The sequence below is a fragment of the Sceloporus occidentalis genome, unplaced genomic scaffold (genome assembly GCF_023333645.1).
Source record: "Sceloporus occidentalis isolate IW3139 unplaced genomic scaffold, rSceOcc1.0.p SCAF_3, whole genome shotgun sequence".
Taxonomy (NCBI): Eukaryota; Metazoa; Chordata; class Lepidosauria; order Squamata; family Phrynosomatidae; genus Sceloporus; species Sceloporus occidentalis.
The window spans coordinates 182,856,704-182,877,179 of NW_028316983.1; the positions used below are offsets into that span (position 1 = coordinate 182,856,704).

General features: G+C 41.5%; 1 protein-coding gene across 1 annotated transcript in view; it reads left to right on the forward strand.

Moving 5' to 3' along the window:
* The window catches only part of LOC149317196 (piezo-type mechanosensitive ion channel component 2-like), a 285,183-nt gene that overhangs the window by 49,548 nt on the left and 215,159 nt on the right, over positions 1 to 20,476 (forward strand). The window contains exon 2 of the mRNA XM_089517023.1: positions 12,657 to 12,752. Coding sequence (XP_089373149.1) covers positions 12,657 to 12,752 — 96 coding nt within the window. The remainder of the gene's footprint in view (positions 1 to 12,656; positions 12,753 to 20,476) is intronic.

Sequence of the window (20,476 nt, forward strand, 5' to 3'; positions counted from 1 at the left end):
ACCTGGTGCAGTTCTACTATGTATCTGCTCAGAGATAATTGAAATTGGCTTATAGGTAAAGACATAAAATGTGTTCAGGACTTTAGATTCTGTAGTGCTTTCATGAGTGAAATACTGCTGGCTGGTATCCTTACAGATATATAAATAAAAGAAGAAGAAGCCCAAATTCTAGATTTCTGGTTATTAGTGAGCTCATATTTAAATAAAACTTTATTGCCTCTCAAGTTGCTCAAAACAAGACATAAAATTGTTTGAATCTCGGAATCCTCTAAAGGCCAAAGTATAGTCAAACTTAATCTCTCAGGAACTTTTCTAAAAGAACTTCTCATACAGTACTGAAGTAATAAGTAGAGTGTAAAACCTTGAAGAAATCCAATTTCCCCCAATCTCCCCAAATTTCTTTTCAAAAGCCAGTCTTTTGATTTTGGTTATAGACAAGCTACTGAAGTCCTTTGTTGTGGTGTTATACTCTGAAGCATAGTAAGTGGGTTTAGACATAGAGTCAAATGTCTAGAGAATCACATGGTATAAATCAGCATATTTGTCTTGGCATCCTTGGAGTCTGATTTACAGTTGCTGCTAATGCCATTGTTTTCATTTATACCAGCTGGTTATCCAGAATTCAAAATGAGCAATAGCTTTTTCAATAAAATGATGAGAATTTATACAGGGGTGAAATCTGTGGATAGGTATATTTACTCTTGGAATTACTTAGTGGTACCTTTTGATTAATGTATTCTTTGAAAGTATTATATATATATTAACAGAAGAATAAATTGCTGTTAAAGGTATAGGATAATGCTCTTAAAATCTCTGATCCATTGTGTGATCTTCCTAATATTGTACCATTGAAAAGTTACATTTACTGAAAGTCTATCCATCATTCTGTTTCCCAGCATATTAGTTGGCTATGGAAAGCCTTGAAAGTAGGACATGAGGACAAAAGTCTTCTCCTGCTGTTGTTTCCAATATTGTTACTGCAAACTATTAGTAACAGGGTGCCTCTGATTCTAGAGGCATCTGAAAGTTGTCATGATTAATAACCTAATAGTCTTATCCATCATGAGTTCTCCTTTTAAAGTTATTTGAGCTGGTGGCTGTTACTGGATATTGTGTTCAACAAGAAATCTGGTGTAATGCACCTCTCTTAATGTTCTCCTTCCACTGTCTCTACAAAGCCCATTTTTTCTGTGAAACATTGGGAGCAATGCCCTAGATTTCATGCCCCACTTTACCACAACTTGTAATGAACTGTGAGCCAGGTGTTAGAAAAGTTACTTTTTGAGACTATAGTGCTCAGAATCCATCAGCTAACATGACCAGTGGCCAGGTTTTGTTGCAGACTCTGGATGGAATAAGTTTTTCAGGCTCTGATTTCACTAAATGTAGGAGAAACCACAAACTTTTTACTTTCTTATTTACTTTTGCTTCCCTCTTTTGTCTGTACTATAAGTTGAATTTTAGATTGGTAATTTTTGTAAACGGTGATGTACTATAGAAATAAACAATTTTATTATAAAAATAATTGAGCTTGATTTCCGAGATCTGCTTTACCTTCTGAGATCTGCTTTTTATTGTAATTTACACACAGAGTTTGTGCCACTACAGTGTGCCCATGCATCTTACTTCTCTCTGTTGTACAGTACATTGTTTGTTCCTTAGCCTCACATTACATGATAGAAGCCTGCATGGTCTTGGAAATCTGGGAACATTAATGTGCAAGAATGTTACATTCAAGCTTCAAATAAGAGGTGTCATCAATTCTTTATTGGGAATGATAGGCATTTTAAGAAACTACATGGGAACCAAATGCACAATCCCATTACAGCAGAACCGAGAACACTCAGTATTTGCTGGTTTTAATACCCTTGTCCTAGCTCATACCAACTTGTTCTTGTTATTTAGTGTCAAGCCAATTTCAATTTATGATGATCCTATGAATGGGAGAATTTCAAAATCCCTTGTCACCAACTGTCCTAGTCAAATTTAGGGCTGTGACTTCCATTGAATCAACCCACCTGTTGTGTAGTTTCCTTGTTTCCTACTGCCTTCCACTTTAGCAAACATTGGGCCCATTCCCACTGGCGGAATAATCCGTGTTCAATTTGGGCTCTGTCCCGGTATTCCAATCGCTTCCAAAAGGCTCCTCATTCCCACTATGAAAAGGGGGCCTGTTTGGAAGCGATTTTTTCCTTTGGGACACATGTCGTTCCTATTGGAGTCCTTCAGCCAGTCCCTCCCCCCGAACCCTTCCAAAGCTCCCGACCAGACCCTATTTCTCTCTGACTTACCTCCCCTCTCCTCTTTTCCTTTCCTCATTTATTCCCTCTCCCCCTTCTTTTCCTTCCTTCCTACCTTTGGTTTCCTTTCTTCTTGCCTGCTGGGCCTCTGCCACTTCTCCCTGGCTGGCGGGGCCTGTGGTGCTCTTGGCTAGCCTCCACCACTTCTCCCGGGGCTAGCATTGCTTCCTGTGCTGCTGCGCCGCCACTTGCCCCATTCTTGCCTGGTGCAGCAGCAGCACCAGAAGCGCCATCGACACTGGGGAAGCTGCGGAGGCCCGGCAGGAGTGCTCCAAGCCCCGCCATCCAGGGAGAAGGCACGGAAGGAGGGAAAAGGAGAGGGAGAAAGAAGTTCCACCAGCCCGGCAGAATGCAAGGAGGGGAAGGGAGAGGGAGAGGGAGAGGGAGACGGAGAGGGAGAGGGAGAAGGAAGCCCTGCCAGCACTGGGCAAGCGATCAATTCAGTGGGAAAAAAACCATGATTCTGATCTGGCGTTCCCACTTATTGGGGACGCTTCAGAATCGATTTTTACAGGAAAAACCTCTTCTAAACTACTGTCAGGAAACTGCGAACTATTTGAGTTTGACCAGGACCTTTCCTCCTCTAATTGATTAAAGGAGGATCGGAACCGCAGTCAAATGGGAATGAGGGTCATATAGCCCACATCACGCTTCGCAGCAAACTGTAGTGGGAATGGGCCCATTATCGTCATTTTCATTAAGTCATGTTGTTTCATTAAGTCATGACACAGCCAAAGTACGAGAGCCTTAGTTTAGTAATCTTGACTTCTAGTGACAGTTCATACTTGATTTGCTCTCAGACACATTCATTTGTCCTTTTAGCAGTCCATGGTACCTGTATTGCTTGTCCTGCACCACATTTCAAGTGAGTTCATTCTCTTCCTGTCAACTTTCATCGCGTCCAGCTTTCACAACCAAACATGTCAAATGAAACAACATGCCAGAATGCCACTACGCAGCAACAGCAGTGTGTTTATATGTTGGGGGGGGGAGTGACACTGGGGGGAGAAGCTCTCTGAGACACTTGCTAAATGACAATGACACTTTTGCTAAATTTGGAAGAGTTAGTACTGTGCACAAGGCATCAGAGGTAAACTACTCCTGAAGCTTTTTATCATGAAAACAATCCAATATGAAACTTATATCAACGTTCTTATCAAGATAAAGGTGATAGACATATGAAAGGGGCCAGGATTTACTATTGTGAAACAAACAACAGTGTAGATAGTAGAAGTGACATACTAAATATCGCTGCATAGATATAGCTCTGTAATGCAAGAGGAACCAGAGAGATTATCAGGGAAGAATGCAAAAAGATAGTCTCTGTAATACAGTATAAATAAATAAAAACATGCATACAGAAAGTCAAATTTAAAAGTATAGCAACAACAACAACAGGAACAACATTTATTTCTTAACCATCTCTTCCTATGGGTGCTATATGACTTACAGGGGAACTATTACAAAATCAGGTCAAAATGAAAAGATGATGAAAGCAATACACTGATGAACAAAGAGATGGAGAGATGGCAGATTCCTTCAAGCAGACCCTTTTGATTAAGACCCTACAATTTTAGCAAGTGAATCAGAAGTAAAAGCTAGACAGTGAAGAAAGCTGACAGGAAGAAGATCAGTTCATTTGAAATGTGCTAGACTAGAGTTCTACAGATACTATAGAAAGTCAAAAACACAATAAATGGTTTCAAGAACAATTTAAACTGTAGCTCTCTCACTAGAGGACAAAACTGACTAAACCGAGTGCATTGTACTCTGGGCATAATATGAGACAACATTACACTTGGCGGGGGGGGGGGGGCGGGCGGAATTATAATGCTCAATGCAGTGGAAGACAGTAGGGAAAGAGAAAGATCGCATTACAGGTGAATAGATTCAAGGAGACCACAGCCCTTAGTCTGCAAGATGTGAACAGCACTGGTAACAGGGTCTTTTGGATAAGCCTAAGCCAATGTAACATCCCATAAGAACAGAAGTGGATGTATATGATTTGAGAGCACTGCTGGGCTTGGCATTGGGCAGACTGAGGCAAGTAATTTAACCAGCACACACTGTGACAGTAGTGGAGCTACTGGCAAGGTGTGAAAGGACATAGATTAATTACTTTTATTTTCTTAAAATTACAAGAATGCTTTTAGATCTGTAAAGGCCAAGAACTATGATCTGCATATTTTTCAGTCTGTTTCCACATTTCCATTGTGTCGTCTTAAAATGTGGGAAATGTTCCCCTCACCACATGGCTTCAGAAATTCAAGAACTTGCTTCTCTAGGGAGAAATTATTCCAATAACTGAGCTGGAAAACTGAGTGATAAAAGTACCATGCAGTATTTTAAAGTTTTCTTTTGTTTTGGTCTGCTTTTGTTTAAAGCGGGTTTCTTTTAAATGTGCTGCTGTGATGTGATACAGTATTTCTGTTCTGAAATACAGCCTAAACGTATGAGAAGTAAAACACTTCCAGGAGTGCTGAAAGAAAGTGAAAGTGGAGGAAATGATTCTCTGCATATATAAGCCATGGTTAATACAAGGGTAAACAAATTATAATAATCTAAAAATAATTCCACTATTTCTGCTTTATGATAGCTTTGATTAGCAGTTTTGCAACTTCAGTTGTTTTAGTTAGATGCTAATAAAAACACAATTGATCTACAGTTTTGAAGTATGCTTTTGATTCAGATCAAGCATGATAATTCTAGATGCCTACTGTCTAATTATTGTGGAGTGAAAATAGTACATTCACATCATGCTTTCTCTCAGTGTCTGGCTTCTCTTTCCTAGGATTTGTAATCCCTGAATCCTGGCTCTCACAAAACGTAATTACATATGGGCAATGATACTCTGGAACTGTGATGGAGTGTTTTTTCCATTCCCTTCATCACCTCTCTCCTTACTTCCCATTCCACATCTCTTCTTACAATCTCATATCCAACAACACATATTTAAATGTCTGGCTTCTTTTTTAGACACAAATCAAAATCCAGCCATTCCTCACTTGTATTCTTGGCCAGTGATAGTAGTCCTGTATTAACATTTACCTATTTATTTAATTATGTAAAAAAATATTGCTTGGTAATCATTTCTCATTGACTGCAGTAAACAAATCAAAATGTGAAAAAATACTGGAATCCTATATTCTGTTGTCACATTAGCCATGTCATAGAATAACTGTCAGGTGTTTCTGCATCAAATGCTGCTTCTAGATTGTATTTGTAAATTGAAATTATCTGTACTTTCTCATGGGGTAGTAGTTACTTGGAAAGGGAATTTAGGCTGAAAAATCAAGTAAGGAGAAAGAGTTAACTCCTCCTCCCATTTTACTAATTTCATCCAATCATGAGCCTCTCACTTTTGATATAAAATAAGAAACAAAAACCTTCAGAAATTTTCCCTCTCTGCAGGCATTGAGTTTCTGTGATTTTGTTCTTGGTGGGCTCTAAGGTCCTAATGCAGGGGTAGGCAACCTGCGGCCCACCGCCACATCCTCCTCCTCTGGGCCTCCAAGCTGCCCTTGGCCCTTTTAAGTGCAGCGGTGAGGAGGAGGACGAGGCCTGGCTTCATCCTCCTCCTCGCCGCCGCCCTTAAAGGGCCAAGGGCAGCTTGGAGGCCCAGAGGGCTCCAGGCTGCCCCTGGCCCTTCCTCCTTGTCGGCGGGGGCAAGGAGGATGAGGGAAAGCCTCGTCCTCTTCGCCCCCGCTGCTCTTAAAGGGCCAGTGGCAGCTTGGAAGCCAAGAGGGCTCCTGGCTGCCCCTGGCCATTAAGAGCAGCGGTAGCAAGGAGGACGAGGCCTGGCTTCATCTTACTCCTCTCCGCTGCTCTTAAAGGGCCAGGGGCAGCCTGGAGCCCTCTTGGCTTCCAAGCTGCCACTGGCCCTTTAAGAGCAGCAGAGAGGAGGAGGACCAGCCCGGTCCTGCTGCCGCCAAGAAGGCAAGGAAGCCTTCCCTTGGAGAGGCTTCCCTGCCCTCCTGGGTTCCCAGGGCGGCCTGGGCCCTTGGCTGGAGCCCAGGGGGGCCCAGGGAAGCCTTCCCATGGAGAGGCTTCCCTGCCCTCCTGGGTTCCCAGGGCAGCCTGGGCCCTTGGCTGGAGCCCAGGGGGACCCAGGGAAGCTTTCCCATGGAGAGGCTTCCCTGCCCTCCTGGGCTCCCAGGGCGGCCTGGGCCCTTGGCTGGAGCCCAGGGGGACCCAGGGAAGCCTTCCCATGGAGAGGCTTCCCTGCCCTCCTGGGCTCCCAGGGCGGCCTGGGCCCTTGGCTGGAGTCCAGGGGGGCCCAGGGAAGCCTTCCCATGGAGAGGCTTCCCTGCCCTCCTGGGTTCCCAGGGCGGCCTGGGCCCTTGGCTGGAGTCCAGGGGGGCCCAGGGAAGCCTTCCCATGGAGAGGCTTCCCTGCCCTCCTGGGCTCCCACGGCGGCCTGGGCCCTTGGCTGGAGCCCAGGGGGGCCCAGGGAAGCCTTCCCATGGAGAGGCTTCCCTGCCCTCCTGGGCTCCCAGGGCGGCCTGGGCCCTTGGCTGGAGCCCAGGGGAGCCCAGGGAAGCCTTCCCATGGAGAGGCTTCCCTGCCCTTCTGGGTTCCCAGGGCGGCCTGGGCCCTTGGCTGGAGCCCAGGGGGACCCAGGGAAGCCTTTCCTTGGAGAGGCTTCCCTGCCCTCCCGGGCTCCCAGGGTGGCCTGGGCCCTTGGCTGGAGCCCAGGGGGGGCCAGGGAAGCCTTCCCATGGAGTGGCTTCCCTGCCCTCCTGGGTTCCCAGGGCGGCCTGGGCCCTTGGCTGGAGCCCAGGGGGAGCAAGGAAGCCTTCCCATGGAGAGGCTTCCTTGCCCTCCGGGGCTCCCAGGGCGGCCTGGGCCCCTGGCTGGAGCCCAGGGGGACCCAGGGAAGCCTTCCCATGGAGAGGCTTCCCTGCTCTCCGGGGCTCCCAGGGCGGCCTGGGCTCCTGGCTGGAGCCCGGGGGGGGGGGCAAGGAAGCCTTCCCATGGAGAGGCTTCCCTCCCTTCTTGGGGTCCGAGGGCTCCTCCTTTCCCTTTTCCTCCTCCTCTTCTTCCTCTCTTCCTCCTCTTCTTTCTCTCTTGTCTTCCTGCTCTTCTTTCTCCTTTTCTTCTTCTTCCTCCTTCTTTCCCTCTTCCCCTTCTTTCTCTTCTTCTCTTCTTCTACCCCTCTTGTCTTCCTCCTCCTTCCTCTCTGCCTCTTCTTCTTCTTCCTTCCCCTCTTCCTCCTCCTCTTCTTCTTCCCCTCTTCCTTCTCTTCCTTCTCCTCTTCTTTTCCTCCTTCTTTTCCTCTTCCTCTCTTCCTCCTCTTTTTCCCGTCTTCCTCCTCTTCTTTTTCAGGAGGGAGGCCTGGGGCCGTAAGGGCCGAAAAGGAGCCCGCGGAAGCGGCCTGTCGCCTCCACGGGCTCCCCCACGGCCCTTGCGGCCCCAGGCCTCTATCTCCAGATGGAGGCCTGGGGCCGCACAGGCAGAGAAGGGGCCCGCAAAAGCAGCCTGCCGCCTCCACGGGCTCCTCCACGGATCTTGCGGCCTCTCTCCGGAGGGAGGCCTGGGGCTGCACGGGCCGAGAAGGGGCCCACGGAAATGGCCTGCCGCCTCCTGGGCTCCTCCACGGCCCTTGGAGCCCTTTCAGCCGAAGGGAAGGGCCTGGGACGGGTGCCCAAGCCCTTCCCTTTGGCCTCCCTCCCCTTCGGCCGAAAGGGCCCCTTGGAGCCCATTCAGCCGAGGAAAGGGACCAAGGAGGAGAGGGTGGGCACACGCCTCCTTCTTCCCGCGGGGCTTCGGTGGAAGCTCCACCCCCAGAGGGTGGAAGCTCCACCCTTGGCACGTGGCCCTGCCCCCAGAGGGTGGAAGCTCCACCTACCCGGCTTCGGCCCCCCAGTTGTCTGAGGGACAGCAACCTGGCCCCCGGCTCAAAAAGGTTGCCTACCCCTGTCCTAATGACTTGTTGTAACAAATTTTCATTAAACTTTACAGACAAAATCACCTGCATTTCTTTCAGCTTGAATGTCATTACTTTGCCAGTGTGAGAAATGGATGTGGCCAGGGTTCTGTCTAGTCTTGTTGTTTTCGATAGATTATAACTTGTGCTATCTGATTATGTGGACATGTTACTTGGAGTATTGAAGCCAGTCATCTGCTGTTTAAATCCTTGCTTTTCTTAGATATTAAACGTTTGCTGACTGGACCTATCATTGGGGCTTCAGAGGAGGTTCATGCCTCTCTGAGGATGGGGATGGTTCCCAGTGCAAATGCACAGACACTATGTAATGTTTAGACTCTGGAAACTAGCTTGAGAAAGAGTTTAGTCTTTCAACATTTGTGTAGAATGTTAATAATAATAATCGATAGTTTGCATGAAGCATGGAAAGAAATATGGAAGCAACTGAAACAATTCGAGAGGGGTGTCACTTGGTATGGTGAGGGAAAGATGGTTAAGGAGAAGCTACAGGTCTTGTGAAAAGAATGTGAATAGGGGAATCAGAAGAGGGAGAAACTATAGAAAAATCCAAGATTTTATGTGGTATTGATAGGATGATTATGTCTTTGTTGGTTAAAGGAATGTACTGTAGTAAAAAATGACAATGGAGGAAAGATAATCTGTCATGGAATCTTCTGAGTTTCAAAAGGTTAAAACATCCCAAACAGAAAATTTAGGGAATTGAAGGGTTCTTTTCTTTTCCTTTTTTAGGAACAATGTGGTAGAAAGCTATAGTTAATGAACAATCATTAGTTTGCAGTAGCTGTTTCAATGCATCATAACTGCAGAGTATTAGCCCAGAGTAATGCAGGAATCTTCTTTCAGACATTTGGTCGTGAAGCATGTGAAAAAGCTTCCTCCCTCTGCACCCCCATGTATAATGAATTTTAAGACTACAGTAAAACTTCCTAACATTAAAAAAAAGAAAAAAAAAAAGAAATACAAAATAGAAAGAAAAGTGAGAGATTGGGGAGAAAAAGAAAAGAGAAATTACTTCCAATCTTCCTTACGACAGTTATAAATGCATACAGTTATTCATAGTTTCTCTGTCTACTAGTATAATAATTCATTTTTCCAATAACCCATTTTCCCACTAATAATAATAATAATAATAATATTAAATGATTTATTTATATCCCACCCAATCACAGGGAATCCAGGATGGTTACAACAATAAAATAGACAATTAAAAATACAAACAGATTCAAAATAATCCCTTTCCCAACCTCCCATCCCCATGCTAAAACAAACAATATTAATAAACAATATAAAACATTAAAATACAGTGGCTAAAATTAGGGGGAAATTTGGCTGACAGAGAGAAGAACAATTAACGGTCATATAGCTTTGGAAGAGCGATGGAGAAGGCCCTCTGGGAACAGAAATTAGCCTGGATTTTTTTAGGGTAAAGTAGATTTTCCCCTGAGGACCTACATGTGCGGGATGGACAGTACGGAAGAAGGCATTCCCTTAAGTATTCTGGACCCAAGCCATGTAGGGCTTTAAAAGGTAATCACCAACACCTTGTACCTTGCCTGGAAACTAATTGGCAGGCAGTGGAGGGACTTCAAAACCGGTGTTATATGATCATTACGAGAAGTACCCATGATCAGTCTGGCCATGTTTTGTACCAGTTGGAGTTTCCGAACTTGGCACGAGGGTAGCCCCATGTAGAGCGCATTGCAGAAGTCCAATCGAGAGGTTACCAGTGCATGTACTACTGTTTCAAGGTCTCCCGGCTCCAGGAAGGGGCACAGCTGGCGTATCAGCCAAAGCTGATAGCAAGTGCTACTGACTGTGGTATCCACCTGAGCTGTCAAGTCAAGGAGCACCCCAAGCTGTGGACCAGACTCCTTCAGGGGAAGTGTGACCCCATCCAGAACTGGCTGACATAACGCCATTCCCGGGTTCGGGTTTCCTATAGCAAGTACCTCCATCTTACCTGGATTCAGCTTGAGTTGGTTTTCCCTCATCTAGTCCATTACCACCCCAAGACAGGCATTCAGAGGAGAGATGCCATCCTTAGTCACTGCATCAGTCCCAGATATAGAGAAATGCATCTGAAGTCTTTCAAGTAGCTTCGTTGTAAGAATGAAACAAGTCACTTTAGTCTCTTCTACTCAGAGTTAATATAGGTTAATATTTTTAATGTGTAATTGTTTTAACTTTTTTAATTGTTTAATTGTTTTTAAACTTTATAATTTTAATTCTTTTGTATTGTTTTTAAATTGTACTGTTTTAAATTTGCTGTTACCTACCTTGAGTCCCTATATTGGGAGAAAGGCAGGATATAAGGTAAACAACAACAACAACAACAACAACAACAATAATAAGGCAGAGGAGGAGGGAGGAGGAAATGATAGCCATTTAAATTTTTTATAAGCAAGAATTTGCAGAAAAATTCTTGGCCTCTGGTTACAAGAAGTATTTTCAATGTAATCAAGGGAGTTTGTGTAGATTTATATTCTGACACTGACATTTCTGCATTTGGCTTATCACATGAGAAAAAAGAGAAAATGGAAGGTCTCATAATGTTTCAAAGTCTGTCATGTGGTTGAATTACAGTCTGCATTTTCTTTAGTTTTTCTCTCTCATTTTCTTTAGGCGGGATACAGACTGCCGCTTTGCGGCGGTCTCCCGCCGGCGCCATTTGCTCCGCGCGGGAGCTGCAGCAGCCAAACCGTGTGGCTCCCGCGTGGAGCAAAAAAGAAGCTCCATTTCGGAGCTTCTTTTTGCGGCGCCTTTATGACGTTGCGAGGCGCCGCTGGCGCATTCGCGACATCATAGGCGCCGCGACACGTCTGGACGCTATGCGTCCAGTACGTAAACATGGCGGCCCCCATGTGGAAAGGGCGCTGCCATGTTGTACGTATTCTATACGTACTAGGGTTAGGGGGGTGCGGAAGCACCACCCCTTCCTAACCCTAGTACGTATAGAATACGTACTATATGACGGTTTGTATCCCGCCGCAGTTTCTCTGGAGTTTAATGTGAACTTTAAGGGAACTATCCAAGGTGCTAAACCTCTTATTAGTCTAAATTGTGTCTAAAGTGCAGAATGGATTAATTGCGCTACTAATGTGGACGTCACAAACGATGTTAAGAATTGGCTATGAAATTCAAAGTGGGTATTTTGTTATATCTTGTTAAGTCACCTTCAACTTATTGGGATTGTATGAACGAGAGACCTCCAAGTCCACCCGCCCCCAATCAGTTGCTTTGCTTGGTTTTGCAAACTCAGGGCTGTAGCTTTCTTGATTGACTCAATCCAGAGGAAGTGCTGTCTCCTTCTTTTCTTACTGCCTCTCATTTTGTTGAGCTGCATTGTAGTCATTTTTCCAGTGAGTCACATTGTCTCATGATATGTCAAAAGTACAACGGCCTCTTTTTAGTCATCTTTGCTTCCTGTAAGAGTTCAGGCTTGATTCATTTTTTAAAAAATAGTCCAGCATCACATTTCAAGTCCTTCCTGTCACCTTTCCTCACTGTTCAATGTTCACAACCATACATAGAAATCGGAAATATTATGGCCTGGGTGAGTCTCACTTTGGTATTTAATGATGAATTAATGGTTAAGATTGATGTGTGTATATGTGCAAAGAAAATGAACATTACTCTAATATATAGAAAGAATGAAAGAATAGAAGATTTAAATGATGCATAAATACCCTGGTTTTTGGATAATTGAGAGGGTTTGGGCTTTTTTTTACAATGAAATATTTATTTTTGTAGAGATGATGAATATTTCTACAATGTTGGACCAAAACTTGTAATAAAATCTTATTGGTTTGCCTGAAAAAAAAGATACTTTCAGTGAACAGGTTTTCCAGCAGGAGGCACCACACATTTGATGAAATTTCTCCAGAAATGAATAAGTGATATGTATTACACCAATAATCAGTATAGTCAATGGGTGAGAAATTGGTGTCTCTGTGTCTCCCACTGTCCCACATACATAAAACATACACCCCACTTCCATTTGTACCTTTGGATCATTGGGACAAAACTTTAGGAAAACTAGTGAACAAACTGTGCTGTTTGAGTGCTTTTAAGACCAACTGAATTTAGGAACACAATTAAATTTAGTTGAGAGGTTGGCACAATCTTCCATATTTTTTTTTAAGAATGAACCTTAGCCACAGAGCTATAATAAGACTCATCCAAGCAAATGCAAAAACATTGTAGTATACTTGACAATAGATATTTTATCTTAATTCTTTAAGATCACCCTGTTTTGTGTTAATAGTTATTGACAGACCACTTTCTGTTAAGTTTCTGTAAATCTCTATTTATAACATATGTATTATACTAGTCAATTCAGTATACAGCTATTCTAATTACTATATTAGCTCCATAAACCCACTTTTATTCCTTTCCTTTTCTCTTTACAGCATGCACATTCCGCTACAATGGACTCTCATTTGTCTACCTCATCTACCTCCTGCTCATTCCACTCTTCTCTGAACCAACAAAAACAACAATGCAAGGTAAGCATCTTTTTGGCAGATGTATTTTAAGTACAGCTGTGACTGCAGTCATGTGAGAAGCCTTTTTAATATGTATGTACAGATACAACAGAGGAAGATAATTATAATGTAATGGCCAGTGATAATTTTGAGTGAATAATACTTTTTTTGATCAGCTTGATTGATTTAGCAAAAAAAATTTTTTTCTTGCATTATCAATATGCTCATAGTTTTTGAACTAGTTTCCTATCACGCCGTTCCTATTGTGTATGCTACATTATATTAAGTGAGCTGAATGTGAGTGAGAGTTCAGGGGCAATTTATGGAAGTTATTTTTATTTTTTAAAAAAGGTGCCTCTTCACATCTGGGATAGGAAGTGAGAATTGTCAGACAGCCTATCATCTACTGAAAATAATCAATAACACTTAGTAACTCTGAGCAACCCATATACGGAACTCTCCATGAGAGTGTCTTCATAGCTGGGAAACATCATGCATAGTCTGTGTTTGCAGACAGTCGACCATGGAAGTGAATATGCATTTAAAAAAAAAAAACAACAACTTGTATGCTCATTCAATAATACATATCACTTGAATTCAGAAGCAGTCACAGGAAAATTAACAATAAATATATCCATGAAATTTCACTTAACTGTGGAAGCCTTCACTCTCCCCCCCCCCCCTTTTAAAACATGTTTTTGACAAGAGTTTGAAAGGAAAATGGTGGTGTGCTTTACATACTCCCCAAAATAAATAAGTAGCTGTAGGTTTTGGCAGCAAACTATAGCATTGAAAATAATGGTATGAATTATGCATCAGTTGGAAACCTTCAGTGTGTTTGCAATTCACAGTCTAAATCTGTCACACACACACACACACACACACACACACACATATACACAAAAACATACAATATTAAATAACAAAATATCAGTAAATGTCTAGATGTCTAATCTCATGGCTCTTAAAATACTAAAGATGACAGATGAGAAGCTAGACCAGACAGCAGTGTGGGTGTGGGTTCCTGGTTCATATTCTCCTGCCATGTTGCTTTTATGTGTTTTTCTTTTCTGGACCTTTCTTCACCAGGAAGGCTGATTGACATCCTAAACATAGCAATTCTGTGTAAGCAGAGGCTACTAATGCTTGACAGGCATGCTTAATCTTCCAATGTATTATCGCAAATTCTTTTAATGGCTTGTAGTGGCTAGTTGTACTTCTGGAAAGTCCACTGGGCAAGGCTCCTGAGTGCTGAGGGACAGCTCTCCTTTCACTGAAACAGTGTGGGCCATCTATCATTCATCAGTTAGTTAGCATAGTAGCTTAGATTCCAGTGTACAGGAATACTTAGTAGCAACAGTGGTTTAGAATTCATATGTATAAGCCAGGATTTTTGTTTCCTCATATTGCATTTGGGGACTGATGCATTTCCTTTGGATCACACTGTCCAATTAATAATACTGTGTCAATATTGATATTTGTACTTACTGCCTGTCCTGTTCCAGTGCTCTCTGTATCACAGCACTAGAAACAAAATGTAATTATAAAGTGGTTGATTTTTTTTGAGGATCAGAATAAATTCAATACATTTTTAGAAAAATATGTTCCTTAAAACAGTGAAAGATATCTGTTTGTCTCTTTTTTATCCCTACGTTACAGTATCTTAGCATGCTTTATTTTGTGATTGGTCTCTGGAAGGTAAGGACAGGCTTAACTTAAAAGTTTGATTACTGAAACATGTATCTCTGAGGATAACCCATTGTGAAAGGACAAACAGGTTAATTGTAGAAAATACACATTTCCTTTACCATTCAATTGTATATACAAAACATCTCCATGTATGGATGAGTTATATCAAGTGTAGCTCTGGATACACTTCATTGCCAAGGAATTTGATGTTTCCCTCCCCTGTTCTCAATTGCTCAGAGACTTCATAATAACTATATAACTGTAGAAAACATATTTAGGGCTACTCATGATTTGGCCATGCAGCAAAATACAAAATCCACAAAACAGTGATACTTTTATTTGATCAACTAAAATGTACAAAGTACATTATGCAAGGCTTCTTGTTCAAATTCATACAGGAATAGAAAAGTAAAGATGTTGGAGTCACGGGCCTACGTTTTGTTTCAAATGTTACTTCTGTTGTCAGTTAAGATGGTCTCAGTGGAGGCAGAGTATGTTCTTCTTCCTATGTTGGGACTAGAGACAAAGGGCAGGAAAAGACAGGTGGTAACATTTCAAATCCGTTGGCTACAGAAATGTGACTCCCCTTGAGATCCAGGTTGTCCAGTTCTGTGCAAAGTCAACTGCCACTTTCTTAGGTAGCAACAAATGAATTTCTCATGGAATCTCTGTACTGTTATATCAGGAAAAACGTTTAGATGTTATATAGATAAAACTTGCCAATTCTAATCCAAATTAAAGGGTTTTACCTTTTTTGGAGGTAGAAATCTCAAGGAGTCACAGTCATTTTTTCACTCTTGTTAAAGCATGCATGCTGTTTTTTGTTTGGTTTTTTCATTTTTGTTGTCCCAATAAAGGTATCACTGGTTTGTGGATTTTGTACTTTGTTGTATTTTGCTGCATGATCAGTATGGCTACACCGAATATGTTTCCTGGATGTGAAGATACTGAATTTAGCCACAATAGGGGAAAACTTTCAGGTTGCATGATGTATTCTGTGCATTTTAGTTGTCCCAAAGAAGCTATCACTGGCACAGTACAGACGGGCCATTTGTGCCGATATTAGGGCTTGATAGGGCGCAGCATATATATGTGCTGAGCCCTGATATTGGTGCCATTACATCACAAGGCTACGGCCCTGTCCACATGGGGTGCAGCCTCATGATGTAAGGGTGCCCGAGCACCCACACGCCTCTGGGAAGAAAAGGTGTCATAGGGCTGCGTTGCAGCCTTTACGATGGTGCAAAAAAGGAGCCGCTTAGAGCGGCTCCTTTTGGACGGTGCGTCTGTGCTGCAGCATGCAGATGCTGCAACACAGATGTGGAGCTTACAGGGGCGACTTCTAGCTGCCCATCATTACTGCCCCAATGTTTTGGAGATGTAGATTTTGTTGTATATAAGTGTAGATTATGGTTTATGGCTTGTCTATTAAGTGTTCTAGCTAAGCAGAGATTTAACCATAAATTTTTGTCATACAAATAGAACATTATAGCCCTTTTTGAATTCACTTCTCTGGCATCTGAGGGACAGAAGAGCTGGCAGTTACACCTCCATTATTTTTTCATCTGCAGTGCCTCTGAGTGAGAAAAAACTTAATCCCCACTCCTAGTAACATTTCATTTTTCTTGTGTCCTGTTTTTTTAGACAGTAAACCTGAGGTCAAATCAAGTCACTCTAAAATAATTTTTTATTGAAGGGTGGGATATAAAGTAAATAAATTCATACAGACATACTACAGCAGCATTCCCAAGTGTGATTTCCCCAGATGTTTTTGGATAGCACCTTCAGACATTTCTATTCATTATTCAAGATAGCTGGAGCAGTGTACAATAGTTGTTGTAAACAATTCTGGCGGGTACCTTGATTAGGAACCCTGCATTCCATCATTATTTTTACCTGTGTGAGAAGTTTTACTATCCTCTGGAAGGCAGGCTAGAGCTTACTTCACATTCACTTGAATAAAAAGTAAGATTGTGAAATCCTCCTGCACATGTATGTGCACACATAAACCTTCTGCCTGTCTCCAAAGAAGAACAAGATTCAACAATATTTTTACTGTTAGTCTGAAGGTGCCAAACCCCACTAGTCAATCACAGCCAAATGTTAATTGAGAAAACTTGCACTAGGGGAAAGCGCTTCTAACCTTCCATTTCTTTCTCTTTTCCTGTCTTGCTTTTTCTTTTCTACATGATTATATCCATGCCTTTGCACTATTTCTATTCCCACCTGTTTATTACAGTAACTAGCCTTCATATTTTGAGCCTTTTTGTTGGCTTAATAGAGGTATCACTGCATTGTGCTTTTTGGAGTCTTATATATTTTGATGCATGGCCAACACAGCTACCCCGGATATATATCTTTTAGGCTTGTTATAGTTTATTTAATGTAATTCTTCCTTTCACTGTTTCTTTTTTCCTGAAGTGTATTGTAGAACTTGGAAGGTGATGACACCCCCACCCCCCTCAACCCAAATGCTAAAACTATATGTATCTCATTCATTCATTCTCTTCCTTCCTGTCCCATTTTGTTCTACTGCAAACAGATGTTTCCCCTCTTATTTTCCATTCTACCCGGATTTCTCATCTGTGTAGGTCCCTTTGTCCACATATTCCCCTTTCTTTCTGCTTTATTGCAACACATCTCTCATGTGCATGCTACAATTTTGACTGCCTGAAAGAATTTAAATACTATTGGGTTCTTGATTTGATACTGTTGTTCAGTTTCCAGCAGAAATCTTGCATCATCATCATCATCATCATCATCATCATCATCATCATCATCATTCTCCTGCTTCCCCCCAAAATTGGAGATCAAAGCTGCTTACAGTTTAAAAGAATGCAATTAAAAACATACAAAATGAGCATTAAAATAGAAGTTGCAGTATGAAAACATCTCTCATTAAAAGAATAAAACGTTTTTGCTGTCTATTATTTTGAAGTAATAATTAATAAATTAGTAATGTATCAAATTATTCATCTCAATATTATTGAAGGAAAAGATCTCTTTATATAAAATACCATTCCACTTGGCATGTATTAACAATCTTTAGGGTCAACTTCTGTGATTTTGCCTTAATGAGCTCACATTTACAGTGTTACCAGTTATGACAAGCTTCATGTTCCAGTGATCAAAGAAGGGCCACCAAAACAAGTATAACCATTTACTAGAATAAAGAGTTCTACAAGACATTGATGGGAAAACAAAACCTGAGTGACTGTGACAGTGTGGGGAGCCAGCATAGTGTAGTGGTTTGAGTATTGAACTAGGACTTTGGGAGACCAGCATTTAAATCCCTGCTCAGACGTGGAAACCTGCTGGGTTACCCTGGGCAAGTCACACCCTCTTAGCTTCAGTGGAAGGGAAAGGCCAAGAAAACCATACAATGGGATCTCCATAAGTTGGAGCCATGTTGAAGGCACATAATACACACAGGGATATATGTATATACACAGAGAGAGTGGTACTGATGTAAATGGGAAACTATGGAAAAGAAAAAATCTTTTGCCAAATCATGTTTATTTTCCCTTTAAAATCATTGGGGAAAATCGTCCAGCTCTTCAACTGTTCTGTCAAATACCTATTCAGAAGAAAAAAAAATTATATCTTTAGGTGTCTGTAGGACATAACTTTCAGCAAAATTAGCCTGCATTTTGAGGTAATTGATTTAAGGGCAAATCTCCAAAAGCTTTTATAAGGTTTTGCCCTGAATATGACATCTACGTAACTCAAAACCAATCTATTCCAGGGTAGAGACTATCTAAATTATATTTTCATAACATTGCATTTTGTGTGAGGAGACAGGACTGAACCATAAGATGATAATGTATTTTTGCTAGATTCGAAGGCACTGAAATGCATAATGTCCAAACTATGGAAACCAACATTGCTATAACTAATTACATTGACAGTTATGTGTTTTTGGCAAGGCAAAAGCCCATAACAAACCTGAAGAGAAAGAAAAATTACCATCGGGGCAATTATTTTTGTCACGGTCAAAACCCTTTCTACAAGGTTTGCTTTCCAGCCATATAAAAGTTGGAGTTTTCCCATAAAGCTGGATCTGCACATCAAAAACAAAATGAAGACAAGATAGAGAAGTTATTAATAACAAACAGGTTTTTTTTTTTTTAAAAAAAAAGCTGCAAAAGTGAAAACAAGAAAAAACTATTTCTCCAAGCCACTGAAAAAAAATATCAAAGGGAGAAAATTCTGAAGTATGGACTAAAATCCAGAGGAGATTTACTTCTCTGTTGACATGGGAGCTCCTAGTTTTCACTGAACAATTGTCAGGGAAAGTTGATGCTTTCCCTTCAAATTTCCCCAGGATTGTAAATTCAAAAGGCAATGTTCCAATGCAGTGAACTTTGCATTATATCTTTTATTTTAAAACAACATTAAACAAACAAAATCTTCAGAAATACACAGTAGGTGGTTATAAAGAAAAATAACCCCAGACAGAACCTTCAATTTGGCTTCTTTCATCTCTTCAATAACAAGCCCCATATCAATATATCATCTTCTTGAATGCTTAGACTCAGAAAAGAAATACATTTAAAAAATACTTCTAAAACAGTCTTCTTGGAGCTTACCCAATATTCTATAATACATTCATTACTTAATATCCTTTTGAATTTCAATTAAGTTTTCTTCCTCCTGCATCTTAACTCCAATAATCTATGATTGGGGACCATTCTTCTTCTATCTGATTTACATCTTTATTATTCAGGTGGCAGGTTAATTTGTCCATTTCTATCATTTCTGTAACTTTTATTAGCCAACCATCCACTGCTGGCATTTCTTGTATTTTCCAATTTTGTGCAATTATCAATCTCACAGCAGTTATCAAATATAACACAATGCACCAATGTTTCTTTTCATTCTGTATTGGGACAGCTGTGCATTATATCTTTTGAGATGCAAAGCCATGCAGTTATATCAGTAAGACCATAGTTGCATGTATGCTTAGATGATGTTGATTTTTAAAAGGAATAATGCTAATGCATGTAACTAATCTCTCAGCCTCAGAGGATGGTAATGGCGAGGTCCCTCTGATGAAACTTGCCAAGAAGACCCTGGGATAGGCTCACCTTAGGGTCACAATAAATTGGAAATGACTTGAAGGCAAAACAACACACAACATACATGTCCGCTAGCTATGTCCTTGATTTGTAAATATCTTAAGAGCTGTGTGTAGACTCAGTTGGTCTTTAATATCAAAGAAAACATTTTTATTTTATTTTGTATTTATAAGTGAAATACAGTGCTTTTAGGGAGAGCTAGATGGTGGTGGAAGTTAGCTAGCCCGCTTTCAGGATGTAGCAGAAGTGAACATGGGCAGATACTGTACATTTTTTTATACTGAAAAAATATAATGGTAGCATTAACAAAGCTACATGCAGCTGTTTTTTATTACAGTATTTTTGGGGCCTCTTCTGTTAAATTTTATTTTAAACAAACTTGTTTTATTATGTCATCATAAAAGTGGGGAGAGGTCTCCTCTGTGTTGTTAGGTATGTGCTTTAATTATTGGGCTCAAAATAAAGGCAAGATGGATTCCATTAGATGCAATTTGTGCCAATTCTACACACACACACACACACCCCACAAGATATTGCAGCTGTTTCCCATTACTTTGCAGTTGATTGTGGCCCCGCTGAACAACTTGCTACAGAATTTGGATATACCCTGTAGATAGTGCTGCAGCTAACCAGGAGTCAAGCCTACAGGAGCCCTTTCAAAGGCTTTCATATGCTACCAACAAGCAAGCTGAACTGTGACAATGCCACCATTTGTTGCCCCATTGCTCTCTGTGGCACAAATCTCTTCACACAAGACTGTCTGCCTGGTACTAGTTGAAATTTGTCTGCTGTGGTAAATTTCCTTCCTCTTAAGTAAATAAATAGACTATATTTATTCACAGCTTATTTCTCTTGCTTGCAGGCTCACCTCACCCATACTTTGTCAGAAACAATATTGATCTTGTTCTGCAACTTAAGTAGGCAGTGGATAAAATGGTTGGTGGTCACATCTTTGAGTAAAACAGGTTTTGTTTGCTT